Source organism: Agelaius tricolor, unplaced genomic scaffold (genome assembly GCF_023055355.1).
Source record: "Agelaius tricolor isolate 1412-34295 unplaced genomic scaffold, bAgeTri1.0.p SCAF_5, whole genome shotgun sequence".
NCBI classification, from domain to species: Eukaryota; Metazoa; Chordata; class Aves; order Passeriformes; family Icteridae; genus Agelaius; species Agelaius tricolor.
The window spans coordinates 18,066,733-18,091,195 of NW_027269265.1; the positions used below are offsets into that span (position 1 = coordinate 18,066,733).

Consider the following 24,463-nt stretch of genomic DNA (forward strand, 5'->3'; position numbering starts at 1 on the left):
TCTGAGCAGCTGTTGGGAGAGGCTTTACTGCTGTGCTTGAAATGGCTCTTGGGAATTCAACAGAAGTTAATAATCTTCTAGAGCTGCCCACATGCACACCAGGCACTGGAATGCTCATTTGGATTCTTGACTCCCTAAGCTGTTGAGTCATTGAGTGGAGCAAGGTATGCCCTAGGCCACTGAGAATATTTCAGGATTTCATCCTGATTCTACTGCTCCTTGCCTTTATTAGAATTGATAATATTCAAGAACATGCTTTGTAGCCAGTCTCTGTACTTGTTACTATTTTGTTCCTAAGTGCAGTGTATTTGTAGTATCAGTAGAGGACAATGTGGTAGTTTAATAGAATAAAATCAGTCCTGTCAACTTTTAGCCAGAAGTGGATGGCTGTAAAATGTTCATTAATAATATAATATGTCAACTGAAACTCAACAAACTTATTTCATTGTGCATCCCTCTCCTAACACTGTAACAGACTTTTTCAGCTATTAGATTTGTGAAGACCAATACCCCATGAGATAGGTACCTTTACCATTATGCATATTTCCCAGATGGTCAGTGGTGTAGTGCAGTCCATACTGCAGGCAGGGGCAATGAATTGTCAGAGCTGAAATCAGAACAGCTGCCTCTGTCCTTAGATCACTAAGGTACTGCTCTGAACCTCCTGCTGGGAACAGGCAAGCCAGTTTTCTTGCTCACCAGTCACTTGTAATATTTTGTTCCCTTCTTGCAGATGCTGGACATCCCACGAGTGCTGGATATGTTGAGGCAGCAGAGGATGATGATGGTGCAGACTCTTTCTCAGTACACTTTCGTCTATGGAGTTCTCATTCAGTTTCTCAAAAGTTCTAGACTCATCTAACCCCTGCCACTTCCTAAGAGACTCTGCAAGAGTTTACAGAAAGAAAATTGGACTTGTCCAGACCTGGTCTCACAGGTGTTTTCCTCATTTGATGAATCCCAGAGTTACCATTTGGGGCTGCCATGGGACTGTTAAATGCAAATCAGTGTAACAGTGCCTGCACAGCAGGATCTTTGCTGGTCTGAATTCTTCCCACCTTCAGCCACAGTCACATTAAGGAATGATTTTACTTGTACTGGTCTGCAGTACTTGCACACGTTCTTTAGAGTGGTGTTACTCTGAGCAAAATAAGTATCTTATGGAATAGAGGTATATAGTACAATTTTACTGACATTATGTTTTGAAACATAATTGTTGACTGTGCAAAAGCTAAAATCTGTAGCTGCAGATGTGGTCAGAAATCTGCCCCTTGGGAATGTCAAGGTCTTATGCAGTTTGATTCTGCTTTCAATTTTATATTTAGAACAATACATCTATATTTTTAAAAATTAACATTTGGTTTCCTCTGGCTTACTTAGCAAAATTAGCAGCTCTTAAATATTTTAAGCTGTTGCTTTAAGAACAGTTATTTTTATATTTAGGATTTTTAAATTTAAAAGAAAATGAACCACCACAACAGAAAACTTTTAAACATAACAATATTTTCAGAGGAGAAGACTGACAATGTTTGAACCAACTTTTCAAAAATCATGCAGAAAGTCCTAGGGAAGCCTTTGGTAGTTAGCTGTAGTGCCATGTAATAGAATAGACAAGTGAAAGATGATGGTAACTGTTCATAACTTTCATTTGAGAGGAGGTATGTTTACCTGCAATGGGCAGGGGAAAAATATTTTAAGTATCTGTGAGGTTATTGGAAACAAATGGATGAGAGAAAGTACATATTCAGTATTATTCATATATTTAGAGGACAGTTTGATTTTACTGGCTGAAATCAAAGTGGATGCAAATGTTTTAAGCACTTTTTTTGCTCTGTTATTTATGTAGCTAAATATAGAGACTATAATCATGCATTGTTTCATTTGGTAATATACCATTACTAACCTGTTATTTTAAGAAGAGCTTTTTAAGTTGATGAAGTGAGAGAACCAAAATGGGAGTAGGAAGGTGCAGAGTGGTGAAGTGGAAATGATTGTCTGAAAGCATAATGGAGGAGGTGTGGCAGCTATGATTGCTGGTTTACACAGTGCAAAGATGACCTTAAAAAAAGTTAATGTTCCAGCCAAGAAAGCCAGTAAAGCACTGGAAGTTTCTGTAGAATCCTCCAGATTATTTTGTTAGTGCTAGAGCAAATTTTGCTAATGCTGTGCAGGGTTGCAATGAAGAACATTTGAGGAAGTGCAGAAAAAGAGCTCTTAGAGGAAGCACTGGAGATGGGGGTAATTTAGTAGCTGTGTAAGTGGCTGAGTCAGTGGCTGTGCATGGACCTGAAGCAGGCAGGTACAACCTACTGGTCAAATGCTGATATCCCTAAATAATCCTCTGTGGTTGTCCGTGGGGACAGCGTGGTTTTAGCTGCCTTTCCAAGTGTTTTGAGATGCTGAGTTGAAAATCCCTATTCCAAATTGAGCTATAATTTTTTGATATCTGGTTTAATTAAAAAAAAAAACTGTATAGCAGACCAGTCTGCAGTCATGGTTAAGTGTACATTTCCCTTGATACCTGCTTAGTGAAATGAAATGAAATGAAACTAAAAGTAAGGTTTATTAGTGCTGAAATTGTTATTTTTCTGAGCTCTAACAAGGGTTTGGAAACTATTAAACCCCCTTCAAAACAATAGCTGTGTCCCAGAACACGAATTAAGAATTATAAATAGGTTGCCTCAGTTTCCTTTGTAATAAGCTGCTTCCATGAAGTTAAACATATGGTCCAAATGGCATTGAGATAATATATCATTTTATACAAAAGATATTTCTTTTAGGTACACAATATTGATCTGGTGCTTTCAGGTCTGCTTGGAAGCAGTCTGATTTGTTGTACTCTCAGTATAAGTTAGATGGAATATTTCAGACTAGGGAAAAGAAAAGTTCTTATATAAAATGCCTAGGAATTGTTAATTGCCAAACATAAAACAGGAAGTCCAGAGGAAACCAGTTGCTGAAGACAGATTCTTTATACATACAACTTGCAAACATACCAATCTGACATATCTGTGTTGACAGAAGTATTAAAAGAAGCAAACATACTTAGCTATTTTTATCATGCTCAGTTTTAAAAACATTGTTAATTTTTGCCACAGTTCACTTCTGTCTGCAGAAATGTTATTGAATGGGAGGGCAGGCTCTAAAATGTAGCTTGTACCATTTCCATTTCTTAAGTTTGCACTGTGATTTTCATAACCTGATAGATGCAGTTTTAATGTCATGATGGACAAGCAGAACCTCAAGCAGCAGTTTCTGAGACAGAACATCAGCTGTGAGGCATGAAAAGGAACAGTAATAACAAGCAATTTAATCCAATATTTGTGGGATTATCTGAGGTGGGTGAGGAAATGTATGTCTTTTAGCTTATTTTTCTGTTTAGCTAAAAGAAGTTGTGTTCACTTTTAGAGGTGGTTCTGCTCAAATCTTGTAGTCACAGTCGTGGTTTTTTCAGTGTATCACTGCTACCTCCTCCCCTTCAGCTTCCAGTTCTGTCCATCAGCAGTCTGTTTTTGCAGTGATAGACTTGACCTTATTAGACTTGACTTTATGTGAGTTTTTCTACTGAATACCATAGGATTGCTTTTGTTTGTAAGCATATGGCTCCGAGTGGGCATTGAAAATGAGCAGTTTCTCTTCTAGATACCAAATGAAATTAAACTTCACAACCTTCTTAAAAAAATTATTTTTTAAACCATTGTTTAGATTTTCAGTTAACTTATAAAAGACAATTCAGATTTTAGCACTTTTGTTCTGAGCCTTGAAAAGGGGATGCATTTTTACATGTAGTTGTGCTGGGTGCTTCATGAAGTTCTGGATGTTATAACAATATCCACTGTCCAAATCCAGCCACAGTGTGAGTCAGAGGTGGATTTATTTGTCAAAGACTTAAAATTTCTCTAAAAGCCTGTCCAATTTTGCCAAATGTGTATCTGTTTTTATGGGGATGAAATCAGATGATTATGCAAGATTTGAACAGTTTGTTTAGTAAGAAAAGTTGTATGAAGAATTCTTGGCAAAGATGATGCTGATCTCTAGGGATGTCAGAGCTCTCAGGGACAAATAAAGGTGCTATATACTGTCAAGAGACAGATTTGATGGTCTTTTGTTGACTAGATAGAAGATGCTTTCTAGGATCAAATTATATGAAGAGACAGGAGAAGAACATACAAACTGTAGTAAGGACATCTGCATGTTTCATTTCTTTCTTGGTTGCTCTGATGAGAGATTTTTTTTTTGGCTGGTGAATCTTTGTAGTCTTGGGCTAAAACCTGTTCTCTAAGAAGCAAAAGTCAGAGCCCTGTCCATTACAAAGATGTCACTGGCTTAGTTGGGAAGGCTTTAGGCTGCAGTCCCTCCTGGCCCTGTTTGCTGAGGGAGGAGCTCTGAGGTGCACAGGGGAGTTTTGCACAGCCTCTGCAGCCTGCACAGCAGTGCTCCCCTTTTCTGCTGCCCCCCAGGAAGAGCAGGAAAAGTTTAATGCCTTATATTTCACTCATTGGAAAACCTTTCACACAAGGTGCAGGATGCTACAGTTTATATGTAGAAATACATTTAATTCAAAGAAGGTGACCAAGGCAGTGTTCCTGTATTTCTATGGACGAAAAGCTGCTCTAAGTTATCACCAACATGTAGGAAAAAAGTCAAATACAGTAATAACAAATAAAAGTAAAATAAATTTTTACTAAAGTGGAAAAGATTCTTGACATTTTACATTTGGCTTCTCTTGTAATCCTGTGTATCTCTTTTTGAAGTGGGCAACACTTGGAGCAATTTTCTCCAGAATGGCTCCTTAAAATGTAATAAGACTGAGGCTTGCTGCTCCAGCTGCTGCTGCATGTTTTGTGTTGGAGCAGCTGTTAAAGTTGAGTGGCTCATAGATTTCAATGGCTTCTGGACCAAACTGGGAAACTGCAGGGTTGTTTATCATAGCTGTGTAATGAAACCCCAGTTTTAATATCAATAGCATTACTAAATCCCTGGGATTTAAAAGCAGTGAACCCATCACTCTATTTCAATAGTTCAAACTATCAATTTGAAAGAATCAATGCTTCAGTTGCTAAGAACTCAGTGCTTTAGTGTTTAGGGTTGGGTGTTTTTCTGATAGTGCAAAGTTGTGGAAAGCCAGAGTCCAGCCCTGCAAGATGCAAAATTCCTGCAGTTCTTCATGATACTGCAGGAATTAACGTGGGCTTACTGCCAATGAAAGCTTGAGCCCTTGAAGCATGAATATGCACCTCTGCTTTAAATTCAAATACAGATTACAAGAATTAACCAAAAGAATGCAGCAGGAATGTGCATACAGGAAACTACAGCATTCAAAGGAAAAGTAGATGAGAGTTCAAAAGAAATTCTCTTGTGCAAGTACAAAATTTTGGACGTAGAGAGTGAGGATTTGAGGAGTGGCAGAAGGCATTTGGAGGAGGATTTGGAATGTTTTGTATCCAAAGTAGAGCTGCTAGCAGGGTTTGAGTCATATGGTATGTTTTTCATGGCATGGTAGGGTAAATGAATGTAGTCATAGGTGTTATTTTTACTGGCTTTTTAAAATGTGATTTTTTTAAACTCCAAATACTTTTTCAGAGGCTCTGTTATTTTTACATATCTTCCTTTCCAAATGTATTGAATGCAATCTGTCAGCTTAATTTCTGTTTACTTATTAAAGGTCAGATTTTTCAAACTACAGTCTCTGGTTTTACAGATAAAAATTGCAGGGGGAATAGGCATACTTGCAATTTTGCAGTGATAATTTCTAACGGATGCAGGTGAGATGATTCAAAATTCTAACTATGTTTTGAATGAAGCCAGGTGTTTACAGTTGGTGTGAGTTGCACCAAGTTAAGGCTGGGCTAACAATTACACTTTTGAAATGTGGAATTTACCACGTACTTAGAAGTTCCGTTGCAGCGCAGCATTTGCAACACAGTGACATTAAAACAGTGTAACGCTGTGCTAAGATAAGGGAAAAAAAAATCTTAAACTGCTGTTGCAAATGTGTCTGTGAAAGGAGAAGCTAAAGAAAAAAAAATCTTAGTAGGATCTTGCTTGGGACCAGCAAGACGACTTGGTGCACTCTGCTGGCATCACATGTCACTTTAAGGTCTAACTGGGCTGAAAAAAAAGGATTTGTTAACTTCAATGAGCATTTCAAAAAACGGTTGCTAAATAGCCTTCGGTTCTATTCTTTGCTATTTTCCACATCCATCGTGCTGTGTTTGATGGTGAAGAATAACCTACAGGGTGTTTGTTTTGTTGAAGTGTATTCTTCAGCTTTACTTAGGGAATGAAGATAGAAATCAAATGTAAAGAATCTAATGAACAGCGTTTACAACAGATCCAGCCTGTGGCAAGTCAAAGAGCAAAACTGCAGATACTGTAATGTTCTTTGGTTCAGATATGCAGCAATCAAAACTACCAAATTATTAATTTTATGAGCAGTTTCAGAAGGTGCCTAACTTCTATAAAGGGAATTAAATGCTGTTTTTCCATTTGGAAATATTTAGGTGAAATTAGGAGGCTTTCTTTTAATATACTTTAAAGACATTGCAAATGCCATTAATTTTTAGAATGGTAGGAAATTTGATGGTGAAAACCCCTGTAAAATCCTCCAGTCTGTCACCTTGCTATTGCTGGATAATTCTGACAGACAAGGTGTGTATGCTCTTTACAAAGATACTTGCTTAAGTTGCTTTGAAATACCCAACTTCTCTGTCCTCTTTGTGGCTTTTCCGGGGGCACTTGGATGGAAATTTAGGAGGCTTTACCTGGCAAATCAGCAAGTATGTACACTCCTGCACACTGCTGAAATCTCTTCATTCATTAAAGGCAAACAGGTGTTTGAAATCCTGTCAGCAGTTTTGTAGGGTTGAGTCCTTCATGTCAGAGGAACACAGGATCTGGCTCCATTTCCTTCAGTTTTCACTTGAGCCAGTATGCAAGGATTTAAATGGGACTTTGCTTAAAAGTAGCAAACATGAAGTATTATTTTCTAGTACTAAGCTAGTGGTTAACATGTCTGTTTTTTGCTGTCTTGCCACCAATACTGTAAAAATGTATAATCAAACCAGCTTTAATTCTTGTAAAACTGAAATTGGTTTGTAAAACAATGTATAAATTGTGTTTCATAGACAGAAAAGCTTGTATTACTGAATGTAATATATGTGAAATGAATATATTATAGTCTATTTTTGCCATGGAAATAAATATTTGAAGCAATTATGAGTTTTTATAGTTCCATTATTAAAGGAAAAATCCAAGAACTTACTGTTCATGTGTAATCCTAAGCTGCATCTTTGCCTTCAGTTCACAAAGGTGTGATCCCTCTTCTAAAATGCTGCAAGTACTGGGTATAAAATTTGTGTCAAGTATTAATAGGTGTCATCTTTGTGGCAGGAAAATCTTGTGCCTGCTGCTTTGTCATATTTTTTCCCAATGTTTTGCATTTTCTAAAGCTGTTTTTGGTACTGAACTTCCAGTTTCCCTCTAACATTTAAATGTAGGAGGGATTAAAAGCCTTTGAAAGTTGGAGAACCCTTTCCAAAAGCATGTGAGAGAAGAAACAGTTGATTGTATGCTTACTATAATTGGAGTTGCTGCCAACAACAAGCACTTAAGTTATTTTCATTCTAGAACTGGCATTGAGTTAAAAAGGGAGGTGATGCAGCAGCTTGCTCTACACACCTGGTGCAGCATGAATGAGGTTTTGTGAGGTGAATACAAGAATTGCACACTGGACATTATAGCTTCACACTGGACAAGTGCATATCCTTTGTCTTTGCTTTGTTTGGAGCATTGTCCACCTAGTTCCATCTAAAACAATCAGGCTTTTAACTAAATTATGTCTTCTAGGTGCACTCAGTTTGAAGGCATTAATCAGCTTAAGGTAAGACAGTTACAAACCATAGATACATCTGTACTTGTCAGAGCAGTTCCAAGTCCTGGGGAATGTCCTGTGTGATGCTCATTGTAAGGAAAGCTCTTTTATCAGGCATGGATTCAAAACCAGAAGAGGAAAATGAGACTACCTGGGACATGAGGCTCATGGTGAAGCATTCAACAGTTTTTATCACACTTATTTATACTGGTTTTAAACCTCTGGCAAAGGTATCTTCAGAAACCTAAATTTCCTCTAAATCCAAATGGTTTTAAACTGCAGTTGTTATTTCCCAGCCACTGTAAAATCCCCATTAGGGACTTTTGGTAGTCAGAGTTGGTTGACACACAACTTGATGCTTGGATTCGGCACATCTGGCACTTCAGGAGCTTTCTTGGGCAAGAGCTCCAGGACTTGGTACATGAGAAACTTCGGGGAGCTGATGAGAGAAGTTTCTAGCTCACCCAGAAGAGCAATAGGAATCTAAATGACAGGTATCAGATGCAGTAGCTTTGATGCACTGCAAAAAAGCTCAGTCTACCCAAAATAAGGAGCATTGCTGAGTGTATGTACTCCCTGCAGTCACAGCAAATTTGTCCTTAGTGCCATGGTGTTAGGAGGGCTGCCATGGTGAGTTTAGCATTTTCAGTGCATATATGCCATCAAGCTGGAAGTACAATGCTCCATTTGAGCCTGTTTTCAGGACAAAAGGTCAGCCTTATCCCTCTGCACAGTGCTGGTGTTCAAATAATGACAAATAAGCAGAGCTGAGAGTAATGGACATTCTGGAAATTCTTTACAAATACTACAGGTCGAATTTCCTGATATTTGGGAAGGTAACTTTGGCCACGGGCTGGCCCAGCCTACCACTCACCTGCCCCTCAGTGCTGTTACTGGAGCGTGCCTGAGACTGCACCATGGGTGTCTCATGGCAGGGCTGTGCTCTCACCTCCAGCTGCTTCCTCAGGTACAGGGAGGAACAAGGAGCTGGCTGGGGAGATGTGCCCAAGAATTCTTTGGGGAGATCAGATAGCACCATAAAGTGAATTGAACAGAGACTCTAAGATGTTCAAATACTGAGGAGGAGCCATGGAGAAACACACCCTATGGAAACCCAAAGCAAGGGCTTTTAAAGACTGATGTTTAGGCTGAAACTCCCTGTATAAGGCTAAAGGCTGTCAGGGTGGGATGGGAGTAGCCATTATGCAAGCTTGTGTCTGGGGAAGGGAAAACCAAGATGAAAGCTTCGGGAGCTCTTCTGTCTTTCTCTTAGAATCCACTGTTATCTTAGATGGTTGTGCCCAGCTTTTGGGAAGCCTCAGAGCCAGCTTCCAAACCTGTGCTATCTGTGTGATCTCAGGTTTCACTTGTGTCAAACACTGGGAAAAAGCAGGGTGCCAAATGCCTCTGAGCTGAATTTCTGATTGGAGAGGCTACACCTCTGAGGTCCTGCAAGGAATTCTCAGGCTGACAGGAGAGCTGATGGCCTTTAACACGTTGCTTCACTCCTTTGGCATGTGAGCATGCTTATGAGTGAGAGAAATGGATACTGGGAAGAGCTGGGGTCACCTCATAGTTGTGTTACTCAGCTGGAACCAGTCTCTGGCTGCTGCTGTGAGATGTAAGGTATGCTGCAGCCCTCACACAGATACTGTAAGGGGAGTCCTACAGGCTTGCTGAATTCTTGGCATAACTGCAGAGAGCTCTGCACCTCGTGCTACAGATCACGCTGCCCGTTCCCTACGAGAATGGGACAGCACAGCTCTGTTGCCTGCCAGCCTGAGGCTCTGCTGGAGTCTCTCTCTCAGGTTTCAGAGGCCTCCCTACTCCATTTATGTAGCCTTTCCTTGCCCTTCTCAAGGTCCGATTTCATTCCCCCAGTGTGGGAGGGCTGGAAGGATTGCAGGGGAACCTGTGTGTGCTAAAGCCTGTGATCCTCAAGAGCAGCAGGGGCACTGCAGCAGCCTGTGTTGGTGTCTGTGGGGAAATCTGGCATTCCTCCAGCCTCAAACATGGTGTTGGGTTGAGAGCCTGCACTTTTTGCAGGCCAGTGTCATGGCTTCAAAGATGAATGCAAGTGAAGTTTTGTGTGTTGTCACCTGGCTGCCAGGTACACCTCCTGGCCTTTGCTGTCAGCTAGAATTAGCTTAGTGGGTGAGCTAAAAGGTACCATTAGGAACCCAGCTATTCTGGAGACTTTCTACAGAGAACAGAAAGTCCCATGCACAGTACTTCATCCTTAATTTTGGTACCCTTCAATTGAAATAACAATTCTTGTTGCTGTTCCTCAGCTGCCTGACATGCTGGAGTCCTCCTAGGCTTTAAATGGAGATAAGCTATGGGTGGGTGTTCTACAACTCAGATGATTTGTTGAGCTAGTTGCAACTGCTGTTTCTTCTTTTTCCCTTCCCAGTGATGCTTTATCCCTGTGACATGCTCAACTTCCCCTGGCCCACGACCTGCTACAGGTTTTGTAACTGGATCCCTTGACTGGCCGTGACCCATGCTGGGGCAGTGGCTGGGGCAGATTAATTTACTGCTCACCTGTTTGCATATGACTTACTTTACTACTGGAATAAAAACTGAAGGTGGTTGTTTCTGAATGAAGCAGATTTCACTAAAGGAAACAAGAAGATTGGACTGCTTGTATCTGGTTTGGTTGTTTTGGTGAGTGAGAAATGATTTTTGTTAAAATCACTGGTTGCTGTTCTGTTCCTTGTAATCTGTGTACATACCAGGTGTCAGCTCTTGAGAACAGCAGGGTAAGTGCCTGGGAAGGGCCAGAGAAAAAATAATGCCTTTGGAACATCTCACAGCTGCAGTGCCCTCCACTTGCTTATCAATGTATACTCCTGTCTTGGGTGGTCAAAAATTAAAGTGGGATACTGAAGTGGACCTTGAGTTCCAATTTTGTATTTTTTTCCCCTTTGCATAAATTTTTAGGTCTCAAATACAAGTGCTATGATACAAAGGTGGTATCATGCATTATGTATACATAGGAAGGTAAAATACATTTGAAGGCCAATGTTAACAAGTGGCACCTAAATCTCTACATTGCACCTGTGCTCTAGCCAGTAATAGGTCTCACTTTAAAAGATGGAATCAGTAGCAATTTCCCTTTTGCCAATCCTTTCTTCCTGTCTTCTCTTTAACATTCATTCTCCATTGCTATTTCTACTTATTCCAGGCTGTGGCCTGGGGCTGCTGCCTCTCCCAGGTACTCAGACACCAGAACAGTAGTTGTGCACTAAAGGACATTATTAGAACATCTTGTTGGTTAGAAATTGTGCTGTCACCACAATGGAACAGCCTGCCTTAGAGGCTACAAATGAAACTCCTGGGACTAATTTATATTTATGCTGATGTTCTAGTTCTCTTACTCATAAACGTTGCACAAAACATTGCTGAGGAAACAAGTAGCCCTTCTTTCCCCATTGTCCAATGGAGCCATTTGTACTTCAATCATGAAATGCTGTCAGTTGATCTGCATCCTTCTTACAACTACTCTTGCATAGCTATAAATGATAAAGTGTATAGAAATGCAGAGAAACAAAATTGTGAGGTCATTCTGCAGCTAAGCCTAAATGAAAACTCTATAGGAGCTGTAAACACTGGGTGGATCAAGCATAAAAGGATGGCTCAAAGCTGGTTGTTTTCTGGTCAGCCCTAAGACATGTGAGCACCTTTATTCTTTGATCCTGCTAATCTTTACTTCAAATGACCAAAAGCCCTACTTTGCTTTGTAAATAAACAGAATCCTACCTTTGAAACAAAGAACACTGATGACAAAACTGTAGCTTTAAAGATAAGATTTTGTTACAGTAAAGTAACACTAGCAGGCTTTTGTCTATCTGAAAAAACATTGATGTTATGATGTATCTACTCATGGCCCACATGAATCTGGGCAGAAGAAAACCTTTACACTGCAGATCACTGCTGCTGACTGCTCCCAAGCTTGTTAAACCTGAAGGATTCAGGTATGTAATGGTGTGTGACTGCCTTGTTCTGCTACTGCTTGTGCCAAGACTTGAGTATAACACAAAGTAAAATGCGACGAGAGAAAAAAATTCAAACCCAACCAACTAAAACCCTCAGAAAAAAATCCCCAAACCTTGCAGTGTTGATTAATCTTATCAGTGATGTGGGTCAGGCTTGCATATCAGGGTCTTTAAACAACTTACGTTTTAAGCGCTATCTTAAAAGTAAATGTGAATAGAAGAGAGAAAGTTTTAAATCCAAGGCAGCCTGAATTTGCCCTTGGATTTGCAGATAAACTGATTTCATATAGGTAACATCTATCTAGAATGATTTTTCCCCACTATCTTATAGGAGTGCCTCTACAATGAGAGAAACCAGTTCTGTGGACTGGACTCACTGCTCCAGTTGCTGGATATGGGGGTGTGTAATTCTTAGGTTCTTTAACAGACATTTCACTGTGGATCCAACATTCACACTTACAGTTTAGGAAGACAGCTGCTTTCTTTGTGAAAGGTCTCTCTTAATCAATTTATTTCCTCTTTTAAGTTGCTGTTACCCAGAAAAAAAGTTACCCAGAAAAAAATGTCATTGATGTTGAGACAGTTCATCAACAGGAAATTTGGTCAAGGTTTTTATTTGTTTTTATGTTACTTGTATTACAGGAAATGAGTATGTCATTACTAGTGCCTTTCTGTGATTTTCCTACAGTATTTTTGCATTTACAGAATTTGAATGTGAAATTCTTACTAATCTTTAATCAGACTCATGCAGACCAGAAGCCAAAGTTTGCTGAGTGACAATTTTTATGATGTACAAGTCACAAGTGTAGAGATAGGAAGGGAAAAAAACTCTTAAATTCCTATTATTGACCAAGAACGGAGAACTTGGAATGGAGGGCCTGAAGAATGGGTGAAGTCCTGGCTGAGGAGCAAAGAGGCTTTATACTTATATGCATCAAACCATGCTCTTTAGTTTTTGAACCATTCCCTGTGGGACAGAATTCTTCGTAAAGTAGAAACAAGTTTCCTAGGGCATCCTTTCTGTTCAGGTCCCTTGGGTAAGGAATAGAGAGGGAGCTTCCTTGAGGATGGGAGGAGGTCTGTGATCAATTGTGATTGAGGACAAACCCTCCCTGCACTGTACTGACTCAGCCCTGTGGTCACATCTTTTCAACAAGACAGGCTCTGATGGGGGGATGTAGAAGTCCTCACATTATCTCACCTGCTTTTCAGTGAGCCAGAGCACTCGTGCTGCAGGCCAGGCTTACAAGGCAGCCAACTGAGTGTGGCAGATGAAAGGCTGGTGCCCATCTGCCCAGCCACATGTACCTGGCTAAAATAAACTCTGTCTCCTGTAATTGTCAACAAGTGCAATTTATTATTGTGGACAAGGCACCCAGGAAAGTGCCTTTTGCTTTCTTTGGGAATTGTGTTCTGCACTGCAGTGTTGTGATTATGCCAGACGTTTTTCTCTGACTGCCTTCCCTTAGCTGTTTTTTGAAATTTCTTTTTTGTCTAAAAGTTTATGCTTCATAAGTGAAGCAGTGGTCTGTGTGTGTTGGAGCTCCTTTAAGCCATGCAATGGGTCATCTGGCTGATGGAGTCACAGACTTTGGTTGAGGCACAGGGGAGGCAGGTGGTGGCAGTTGTTATATGTAAGAACTGGTACAGCTTGGGCTTGTCTTTGGAGGAAGAAGGTTAGAAACTGACCCTAGGAGATATCAGAGGACAGGCTTTTTCCAGGTTCCTAAGACTTCTCCTAGTTCCTCACCTACAGCAAGACAATGTAACTTGCCAGTATTTCCTCAGAACCTGCTAAACTCATTCTGCAGCAACAGGAATGTCAGGCAATAGCTGTACTCTGATTAAACAATGACATTGGGGTTGATTTTGTGCAATGCATGTACGAAGCGTAATTTAAACTTAAACTAGAAAATACACCACCACTTTTCCATTTGATGTACAAGGTGCCTGATGTGTTTTCTTCTACACAGTTCTAGTCAACAAACAGTAAGCAATTCAATCATTTTCCACAACCAAAGCTTGATGCAGAATGCTATGCCATGACTGTCATCAGTGAAAGAAATTGAACTTAGCAGTTGCATTCAAGTAAAGAACTAAAAATAAAAAACTGCAGTCATTAATCTAGATAGATCTGTTAAAATTTGGATTTTCTTCTTGTGAAATAGTTTGATTTTTCATTGATGGGCTTCTGCAAATGGTAACATAGCACACTGCATGGTGGAACTGCTTGTCCATTCTGGAAGAGGACATAGTTTGATGTTAAGTTTATGTTAAGTTGTTGAATTCTTGCATACTACAACAACTCAGATCTTTATAGCAGGATCATAAATGTGCTATCAATTAATTTATTTAAATCAATAAATATTTAATAACTTTTTATTACAGCTCTAAAAAATATAAATCTAGTTTTAATATTCTCAAGTTTGTTTTGAGTTATACAATTATAGGCAAAATACAAAAAATTCTTCTGATAACTGACCCTTAACTGACCCTTTATCCTTTAAGATCTAATTTACATAGAGATTAATGCCCAATTAATAGTATCCTGCTACAGAGATCTTAGCAGTATTTAAACAGAAATAACTGAAAATAAACCTAACAATTTACTATTGGTTGACAAATGGCAGTTCACCACAGAAGGAGCTCTATCCCTGTTTAACAGGTAAGTGTTGGTTACAGTTATGAATAGTTAGGTGAAATGTGAAGGCCCTCTGCAAAGTTTTCATCAAGTTCATCAAGCTCCTTATTGACGTCAAAATCACTGTCACAAACAAACAAATTTGAAGCTGCCTCACAGGTGGGTGAAGTGTCTGGGTGTTCTTCAAATACCACACCACAGAAATCAGACTCTTTCCCAGCACTCATAATTTCAGCGGTATCTTCTGAGAAGTCCTCCTTGCCCCGTGTCTCCCTTGACCTTTTGCTCCGGGACAGTGATCCACATTTGCTTGGTTTCATTAATGACAAGTCCCTGGTCTCAAGGAATTCTTCATTTTTTGTAGCCTTCCTCAGCCTGTGACCTTTACTGGCAAACTCGAGCTCTTCTGTTGTATCACACTTCCGCTGCTCCAGTGGGCCCGAGGCCTCCTGATCTGCATGGATTGGCTCAGTGTCGCTGTCCTGGTCGCAGCCAAGGTCTGATTTCAGCACATCCAGCATCTGGCGCATTTTGCCCTAAGGGGAGGAGGAGGAAAAGGATGACACTGCTCCAGCCCCATGGCACCTGAGCACTGCTCACACAGGGCTTAACTCTGACAGAAGGAAAGGGAGGCTGCTTGCAATCAAGTGACTAAATGAAACACTGAGTGTCACCAACTGAATTGACTGTTGTCCATTCTTTGTCACAGTACCTGTGACTCCTAATCTGCTGTGATCCATGAGTGAGCAGGTCTCATTCATGGAGAGAGAGAGGCTCCCCACTGAGTATTCTGAATATTCTGGTTACCTTTACCCTCCAATATACCTGTGCCTTTGCCCTGCTCTTTGGAAATGTCACCTAAACCATATGCAGAGACTACTGTAAGGGCAGCACATACCTCATCAAGGCGGTTCTTATTTTCTTCTATATGGCACTTAAACAGTTGCTCCAGAACCCTATAAATAAAAAATCAAATTATTTCACAGGAGGAAAACCAACTTTTAACAGACGTACATAACCTAATGACAGTATGTTTTTATTTCCATTTCTTAGCTGAATGGCACCTCTAAGACTGTTTCAATTCCTCTGTCACAAAGAGGGCTACCTGTAGTCAGCAACCCACTGGACACGTGCTCAGCAGGCAGAATTGGCTTTGGGCACCACATGGCAATTGTGGGGTGACTTGTTGTACAGCTATGTGTGTGTTTGACCTGGTGTGCCTATGTGCTCCAATCTAGTGGTGATTCTACTGGCATGTTGAAGTATCCAAAATCTCTTGGATGCACCATAGTGGCTGCTATACACAAGAATAAATAAAGAGAAGGAATAAAATCCAGCGTCAGTAAAAAGAAAAAAATCCAGAGAAAAATACTCAGTCCTGAGAGCTCTCTTCCATTTCTTAGGCTGAATGAGAAAAAAGATTCTGTAAAGAAAGCGTTCTGTGACAACTAAAGTACACAGTCACTGGAACAGAATTCTAGAAAGTCAAGTGAATTTAACCTAGCTTACATGCGAAATTATAAAAAAAATGTGTAAGAAGGGTTCTAGTGGAAGAAAAAATTACTGTAAAAGAGCCAGATGTAGACTGCTTTCAAAATTTCCTGAAGATGAATTTTTTTACTTGGTGTATTTAGTATTCTTATTGACAGCCTTGACATAAGAAGAAAAAAATAAGAGCACATAGAATAGCAAAAACAGCTGGGAACATTATCAACCCAAAGCAAGATCAGAATATACGAAATTAGACTGCCTTGAATGCAGATTTTCAAAAACAGTTTAAGATTCTGTATATATATTCTGTGTATGTATAGAAATACTGCAATGGTTTTTTTGCATAAATTGAGAGTTCTTTACTAGAAAGAACCAGTATCATATTGAAAAAAAAGTTCTTATTTAGCAGTTGGTGAACTTTTATCTGCAAGAGAATGTAACCCTTGCAACTCATGTTGAAGACTGAATTCATACTGGAACTGGAAGGACAGAAGGGGGACAAAGGACCTGTTGTGTAAAAGACTAGTAACTCAGTTTATTTAATAAAACAGATGTTGCAGACTAAAATGAGTTCTTAGTATTTTTCCACCTAGGGTTCCAGGTCAGTTTTTAACAGAAGCTTTTATCTCATGGTACATAGCAGCAGATCAAAGTCGATGACCCAACAGTATTTCCTAGTTCCTCTTTCTTACATAAAGCAAAAAAGAAGAGGAAACAAAACAAAAGCAAGGGCTAACTGTGTATATGTGTGTATAAAGACATTATTACTAATCACTACTTCCCTTACTTCTGACATAGCATTGCAAAATTGGAAACAACTGTAACCTACCTGTTAGAAAATATGCCAAGTCTAAGAATTTCATTTGTTACTTCTTCAATGAAAGTTAAATACAAAAGCTCCTCTTCTCTGCAGGGAGAATAGAAATCCCAATGTTAAATGCTCTACCATAGAAACACATATGACATATTTTAGTAGGTTTAATCACCTTCACTGGAAAAAAGATTTTATAGTTCTTACATCAGCAGTTATGTTTCATAAAAGGTAAGGCTATCATGACAAGCTAAACCTTTTGTTCAATCTGGATAATAAAAAACTGCAAAATATGAGACTGTTAGAAAGGTAGTCATAGTGCTTTGCCTTTATGCTAACTTTCTGCTGGAGAATAAATTAGCAGAGAGATCCCAAGCGAGGGAATCAGTGAATCTTGGCAAGAGTTCAGAACCTGCACTGCCCTCAAGAAAGGGGAGTTAACTGGGAAAAAAGTGAACAATTGCAGTTTGATGCTCTGGGTATAGGCTTCCAAAGGAGCTTCTAGAGAATTTTCTCTGAAAACTGCAGCTAAAAATTGCTGGTCCTAAACGGAAGCCAAAAAGGATTTAACTGCTTATTTGCAGCATCCACTCATTTCAACATATCTCCTTGATGGATAAAATCTTAGTGTGAGATGTGACTTTCACCTCTTATCTCTATTTTAGTACCTCCAAAAGAGTTGTTGATGCCAATTACTCTAAATTGGACACTTAAAAAGTCTGGAGTTCTGCTTGAAAGACAACAGGAAAGAAAACCCCAAAAGAAAATATTTCAGTTTCTCTTTCACAACATCTTTCTAAATCTCCCAAAGCATCCAATCAAACTCTACTGAGTCATTCTCCAGTCTTAATAAACAGAAAATAAAAAATGGAATACATTTTGCATGATTTTCATTATATAAAATTTGTTATTGTGCCTAAAGATTATAATTTTGGTTCCCTCTATAGTCAAGGAAGTTACCTACAGCTGGTATTTGAGACCTTTATTATAAGCCTTAAGTTAGGCATACACAAGGCTGTCCTAAAGCACAAAGAATTAAATGACTTTTCCAAGGCCACTTGATGAAGCTTTACAGTGTTTCTGAATATAACTCAAAACTCTACTAATTTTCATCAAATTTCAGTGCAGAAATGTGGTAAGAATGCCTTTTAATTTGGTGCTTCGTTTGCCAATATTTGCTTCAGAGATTACAGACCTAAAAAGAAATGGAAAAAAACCTATAGGCACTGTACAATCTTCTGAAGATAAAATAAATTTTCTTTGTTTTTTGATTCACATAAATTTTTAAAGTATTTTATTTTTCAAATTCATCAGTTTTGAGGAAAGCCTTCTAGTTTGATGTTGTAAATGAGAAGAAAAATGCTTTAAAAGCATACTTACTCAGCATCGTCACTTCTCTCTGGTGAAGACTTCTGAGGACACCATGATGTCTCTCTAATCAGAGGGCAAGAAAAAAAACAACATTCTAAACCCCTTTTATACTACCTTACATGTAATTTTCTTCTGGAGCCATGGAGTGCCATTATATGATGCTCTTTCACAAAAAAACCCACCATAACACCCCTAAACCCTGCTCCAGGAGCAAAATCCCCTGCTGGCACTGAAACCTGAAAGACTTCAAGAGTATTACACCACCTCCCTCGATGCAGTGCTCAGAAGACCTTGGTGCTACTTCAGATGCTATTCAATCTCTGTTATCTGTAAGAATGCTTTTTTAACTCAGAGTGCATTTTTTTTCCTCAGATAAAAATGCCTTTGTATGAAAAGGCCAGAGAGCAAATCAGCGAGTCATGCGTGACACTTAGGTCAGCAATGAGGAGAATCAGCTCGGAGCCCTTGGGCTCTGGCCTGATTTCCAGCACTGCTCTTGTATTACAGCTATCCCAGTATCAAGTTTTCAGAAAAAGTTGTGGGAAATGCTCCTGCAATGTAGTATTTAGTTATAGTACTATACAGTCTGTGAACTCAGAGGTACAGAACTAACAACTGTATTAATGTCTCATCAGTCAATTCTGAGAAAAATACTCATATTTTTCAGAGCTCTCTTTCTTAATTGGCTTCCCAGTGGAACTTATCTCAAGAAAAGAATGAATTTTGAAGTTGGATAAGGCCATTGATATAAAAAACCCAATAAAAGTTCTGTGAGAAGAAGACATGAAGAGAAATGCTAGTGAAGACTTATGGCCTAAGGACCAGCTGTATAGAAAGGAACATTTCAAATATTCCCTCCTGCTGTAAATCAGGCACCTTGGGATGGAGAGTTGAAAATCATCTACTCCTCTCTCAGGCTCATCCAAAGTATATCTTTTATCTTCAGCCTACAACACAGAAACAAAAATCTTTATTATTAGTGCAAATATACAGCAAATTTCACCATTAAAATGAATCTAACAACTCTCTGCAATTAAGCAGCCCTAGAAATTCCATATCTTTTCTGAGAAACTCTGGGTAAACAGACAAATGGGACACCTGCTGCTGGAAAGTCATGTAGCAATTATCTATGGCCTTAACAGATATTTGATAGTGGACTTATAGAAACAATAAAAAAAAAAATTAAAGACATCTCTTCATGGGTCTCAGTGTTTTTTCTTATAGTTTCCACTTGGTATTCTGAAATTCTCTCTCCTCTATGGAACTGACTCATGTCATGGCAATAGAGAGAAGAACAGCTAAATCAGCTGCTCACTGCTGTGGCAGTGATGAATTGCATTACCCCACAGTGATGGTGGTGGGAAGAGTACCCAGATGACTGACAGATGCATCATTACCTTTGATTTGATCTTCTGCTTTTCACCCGTAACTTTTCTCACAGGCACTTTGTCTTCAGGTGGAAAGCTACAAAATTTAGAGAGGTATTAGATTCCCAAGTAGACTACTTTCAAAAAATGTAGGATGAGAATAGCAGTGCCACTGTGGAAATGTCTTATTGGCCTCAACAGAATGTAGTAACAAACAGTTCAGAAAATTTCTGCCAGACGGGTGATCCAAAATAATTTTTTAGCTGCATATTAGCAGTGGATAACTGAACTATTCAAAATAATTGTTCAGAATTAAGAATGGAGATGATCCTAAAATTAAAAGTGCACCAGGAAAATAGACAACCCACAGATAGAAAATCTACAGTTGCAATACAGAGCCAAAGATATCATAATTCCAGTCTTAGGAAATTCCTAATTTATTCTATGACAAAACTGGAGTTGGACATGCAGGCATGGAGGGCACAGAAGGGAAAAGACTTCTCTTTACAAGGTAGTATCAGTAGAAACAAAATCAGAACTGTTCAACTTGCTAAGAAGTTCAATGCAAGAGGACACTAATTTTGTTTCAAGTATTTTATACATAGTATATACCTGTATATAATTTAATTTAAAGGTATTTTAAAAAATGAAGAGCTGCAATCAAGAATTAAAAAAAGACGTTTGCATGATGCATTAATTAACAGACTGGAAAGCACGAGACTACAGAGGCAATAGTGGGAACTACTTGCATTCTTATATTGGTTAATTCTTTACAAGACAGAACTATACATCAGAGAGCAAAGGGAAGAGAGAAGGAATGATTATTCCCAGCAGATGTGAGATTCCAAAGTTTGAATTTAGTAGCACTTTGTATCCAATCTGTATAAATTAAAACAGTTGTTCCAGAAAGAAGACAGGAAAATATGGCAGTGAAAAAAGGAAAATCACATTCTTTTCTGGCTTTTGCTAAGGTGTATCTAGAATAATTAGTCTAGTTGTAAGTTCTAGTAAGGCATCAGTACAATTATTCTGGTTTTATACAAATGTAATGAGAGCAAAACATCTCGCCTTTATGAAGATGTTATGATAACATCTAAATTCCAGAGCTTCAAAATAAAGCTTCACTCTCTGTACCTGGTCATATCAGTCTGTGTTTGAGCTTCCACAAGCTGTGATTTGCGGTGATTTCTCCTCCTCCTTTGAGCAGGAGTGTAAAACCTGTACTCTGACAGGAAAGGTTTAGCATCTGATATTAATGTGCGTGGAGTGAAAGGCTTTCGGCTCTTGGTGAAGCATTCAGAGTGCCTCTCTAGAAGGTCCCCGCCCATGGCCTGGGAGTGGTGTCCTTGGCACCCCTGAGAACAACCAACAACGCTGCCAAAACTCTCGATGGAGCGGCTGCGGGGCAGCACAGAGCGCCTGCCCGCTGCCCGTGACACACACACACTGGGGTACGACGCCCCGGCCGCGTTCCGACAGCGTTTCCTGGTGCATTTCCCTGCACCGCAGTGAACCAAGCAATCCTCGCCGTGAGAAGATGCTGCTCCTGATAGGTACTGTGCCTGCCCAGCAGAGGGGGAGACACCATCTGCTTCTGAGAGACTCTAGAAAAAATAAAACAACATTTGATTGCTTTGTAAGGTACCTGCTTTGCTTATGATGGTACTCCCAGATATTACTGGGAGCTATCCAGTTGGTAACTGGGAGTTACCAACTTAGAGCCTCAGTGCTAACAGATTTTAAAACCTAGTCACTGGAAATAAGAGGGTAATAAGGAAATGGTTTACTTCAGTAGCAAAACATTGGTGCTCTGTTACAGAGTATTGATGGCTACATCAAACTAAGAGTTTAATCAATAAATTTTTAGATGTCAAGAAATCATTCCACTGAGTCAAATAATTTGGAACAGTTCAAATATTCCCCCCTGTTCATACCACCTGGGCAATCTAAGGCAGACATTACCCATAATTATCCCATGCTGAAAAATTCAAGATTATTCCAGAATTGTATTATGACACTGTGACAAAGACAAATAAGACAGAAACACAACTAAATTCAAGTGATATTTTAAGGTGGAGTTTTTGGTTGGTTTGGTCATTTTTTGTTTGTTTTGTTAAATTAGAATGAACAATTAAATAGAAATTTTATTTCAGTCATAGAGTTTTGAAAAACTTGCAATATCAAAGCATAAATACCTGGATAGGTAATTTTGCTTTACAATGTGTCTAAAACACCTTATGGAAACAGATGTTGTATGTTATTTTCCTACCTAGGATACAGCCACCCACCGAATATTCTGTCAATCAGTGAAAATCATGTATGACATTTTACAATCTCCATGGGCAAGCATGCTGCAGAACTGGAAGATTAAACCAGAAGCCTATCAGCAAACAAAATTTTGTATAAACCAATTTATTGCATCCACACATATAACTATTTATGAAATTCAAGAACTGTGTGATGCAGAAGAGATGACTCCCACTGCGTGTACTCAACTATCTAGCACCACAACTCCCAGAGACAGGGCTTACAGTGCAACAGTGAGAGACAAGCTGAGGATAGTGTAATTCTGGAAAATCTCACTGCTGTGCCATGCAATCAGCAAGGCAAAACAACAGCTGAATTATAAAATCTGAGAAAAACCAATTCAAAGCCTACAGCTAACTTTCTAAAATTATTATCATACTTTCCTAACACTAGGGCAGTTCATATAGGTCCACATCATCAGCAATAAATTGTTGTAAGATTTTAAGAGAATGTATACAAGTAGAGGTGTTTCCAAAGAAGAAAATTAAATTTCTAAGCCATTTGAGGTTTTTAACAAACTTGAAATTTAGTTCAGATAGGCTAACACAGAAATTAACTTGTTCATGTACCTCCACCACCTAACAAGAAACAGGAAGACAAGGAGACACCAGTACAGACCATAAGCTCTGCAGTGACAAAAGGAAGAAAAGGAAGATGATTTCCATATGTGTTTCATTCATTTCTACTATACTTCTATCAGCCAAATAAAAACTATTAAGCAGAAGCATTACATTACTGAAGTTACTGAAGGAACATGTGCCCTATGGGAAGCCTGAGAAAGGGTGGATGCAGTATGGTGTGACCTGTACATGTGCTGTGACACATTTATTTATGACATACAACGATAATGCCAATTGAGAAGATTCACAGATTCACCAAGTAGCCTACCCTGATCTCACAATTAAACTATGTGGAAACTACTTTGAGGAAGTAAGACTGAAATACTGATCCAGTGCATTTCCAATGGGGCTGCATTGCCTGAGCACAATATAAACCTTGAGAAAATCCTCAAGAATACTTCACTTTTTGAAAATAATCAGCTGATTAAGATTTGGATTGAAGGCTGGATATGTGATTTTCCCCACCAGGAAGTGACAAATGGACTGAATGCCAACAAGTGTCACAAAAACAACTGTAAAATAAAGTGCCTGTGGGGATTCTGCAAGATAATCAATACCTGTCCTGAGACTTCTGAAGTCTCCTACTGGGGTGAGCATGGAGAGGAAAAAAACCCAATGACCAAAACTGGAATCTTTATACATTTATTGAAAATTCATGACATTCTAACCTATAAATAGATAGTGTAAGATAGTAATATATTACTAGTAAACAAGTAAGACATAGTGTAGTATATTAACCTATATAATTGGTAGTATACCTTGTAAATTTTCTATTCTAACATTCAACCCTAAAAAAGGTGTTTTTAAAAATTCTTAGCAATAGACTCTTACTGCATAAATGCTCCAGTTTCTCATAATTCTGCTACTGTTATTGCTTAGAATCTACACTATTTCATTCTTTTTCTTTTCAAACACAATATTTTAAAGCTCAATTAAAGCTCAATTATGATGAATATACATTTTGTAGCATGCAGTAAATGCTATTTACAAGAATATTAAAAATGCAGGTATTTCATTGTGAAAATTAAGTCACAGATCATACTACCATCATACCATATATTTCCTTCATAATTTTCTCTCACATCAGTAGATCTATCTAAATTATCCCAGTATCCCTAAATATCCAGTTGCTGGTGCCTAATGCAAAGAAGTTTTCTTTTACTTAGCTGAGGCAAAATAAGCTCTTCTTGATGGTGTCCCATGTGAGTGAACTGCATTTTACTACTACAGCATAATTAAATGCTGAACTGATAACATGCAGTTACAATGCCAAACAAATGCCTGTGTTGCAAGCAGAATAATGAGGCTTACCAGTGTGATTGTTTGCATATAAAGTGGTTGCAGTGGTAGCTCAGCACTATAGAAAACAGATAAGACTGGAAAGTTTCAGCATCCACCTATATAGATAAAAACTAATTCCATACCCTTCAGTGTATATTCTAAACAGCTTAATTCTTGTAAATGCTTTACTCTCAGTGACTAAAGCAGTTTCATTGAGCTGCAATATAAATTGTATTGTAGAAGCATTTGTCAGCATATGAGGACTGGTTCCCTGCATTATGCAAAATAATTATTAAGAAAAGAAACGAAGTTGTATTAGCCAATTATTTATCTACACCTCATGAAAATGAAATGCTCTGTTCCTCAGAAGCAGTTGAGTTGATACAAAACAAGACAAAATCACAAGGTTGACATGGAAATATCCTAAATTTAAGCAGTCCTTATGTATGAGGAAGCTTAGGGCAGTTATCTTCTTCTCCTTCTCAAATATTTCATAAGTAGAACAGACCAATTAGCTCACTCGTGACTAGAGAGAATTTCAACCCAAAGCTGCATCTGTGCCAGCTGTGAGATGTACTCCTCCAAATACTGAGAAAAGAATGTCTTTCAAAGCCCTTATCCTGAGGCAAAACTTTACCACTCAAACAGGGAGAAGTACACTCCAAGTAGACAAAGAAACAATATCATGAACAAGGAACAATGT

The 24,463-nt window shown here is 38.8% G+C and overlaps 2 protein-coding genes across 5 annotated transcripts in view; one reads left to right on the forward strand and one right to left on the reverse strand.

Moving 5' to 3' along the window:
- Window positions 1-7,216, forward strand: part of PTPN21 (protein tyrosine phosphatase non-receptor type 21) — a 43,929-nt gene extending 36,713 nt beyond the window's left edge. For all 3 annotated transcript variants that reach the window (XM_071426664.1, XM_071426666.1, XM_071426665.1), the window contains one exon: window positions 734-7,216. In XM_071426664.1, the coding sequence (XP_071282765.1) occupies window positions 734-862 (129 nt within the window). In that variant the 3' untranslated portion in view covers window positions 863-7,216. The remainder of the gene's footprint in view (window positions 1-733) is intronic.
- Window positions 7,217-12,469: 5,253 nt separating this feature from the next.
- SPATA7 (spermatogenesis associated 7) overlaps window positions 12,470-24,463 on the reverse strand; it is a 34,346-nt gene continuing 22,352 nt past the window's right edge. For both annotated transcript variants that reach the window (XM_071426668.1, XM_071426667.1), the window contains exons 6-12: window positions 20,687-21,156; window positions 19,583-19,649; window positions 19,062-19,132; window positions 18,195-18,248; window positions 16,833-16,910; window positions 15,411-15,468; window positions 12,470-15,048 (exon numbers count right to left, since the gene is read on the reverse strand). In XM_071426668.1, the coding sequence (XP_071282769.1) occupies window positions 14,554-15,048; window positions 15,411-15,468; window positions 16,833-16,910; window positions 18,195-18,248; window positions 19,062-19,132; window positions 19,583-19,649; window positions 20,687-21,156 (1,293 nt within the window). In that variant the 3' untranslated portion in view covers window positions 12,470-14,553. The remainder of the gene's footprint in view (window positions 15,049-15,410; window positions 15,469-16,832; window positions 16,911-18,194; window positions 18,249-19,061; window positions 19,133-19,582; window positions 19,650-20,686; window positions 21,157-24,463) is intronic.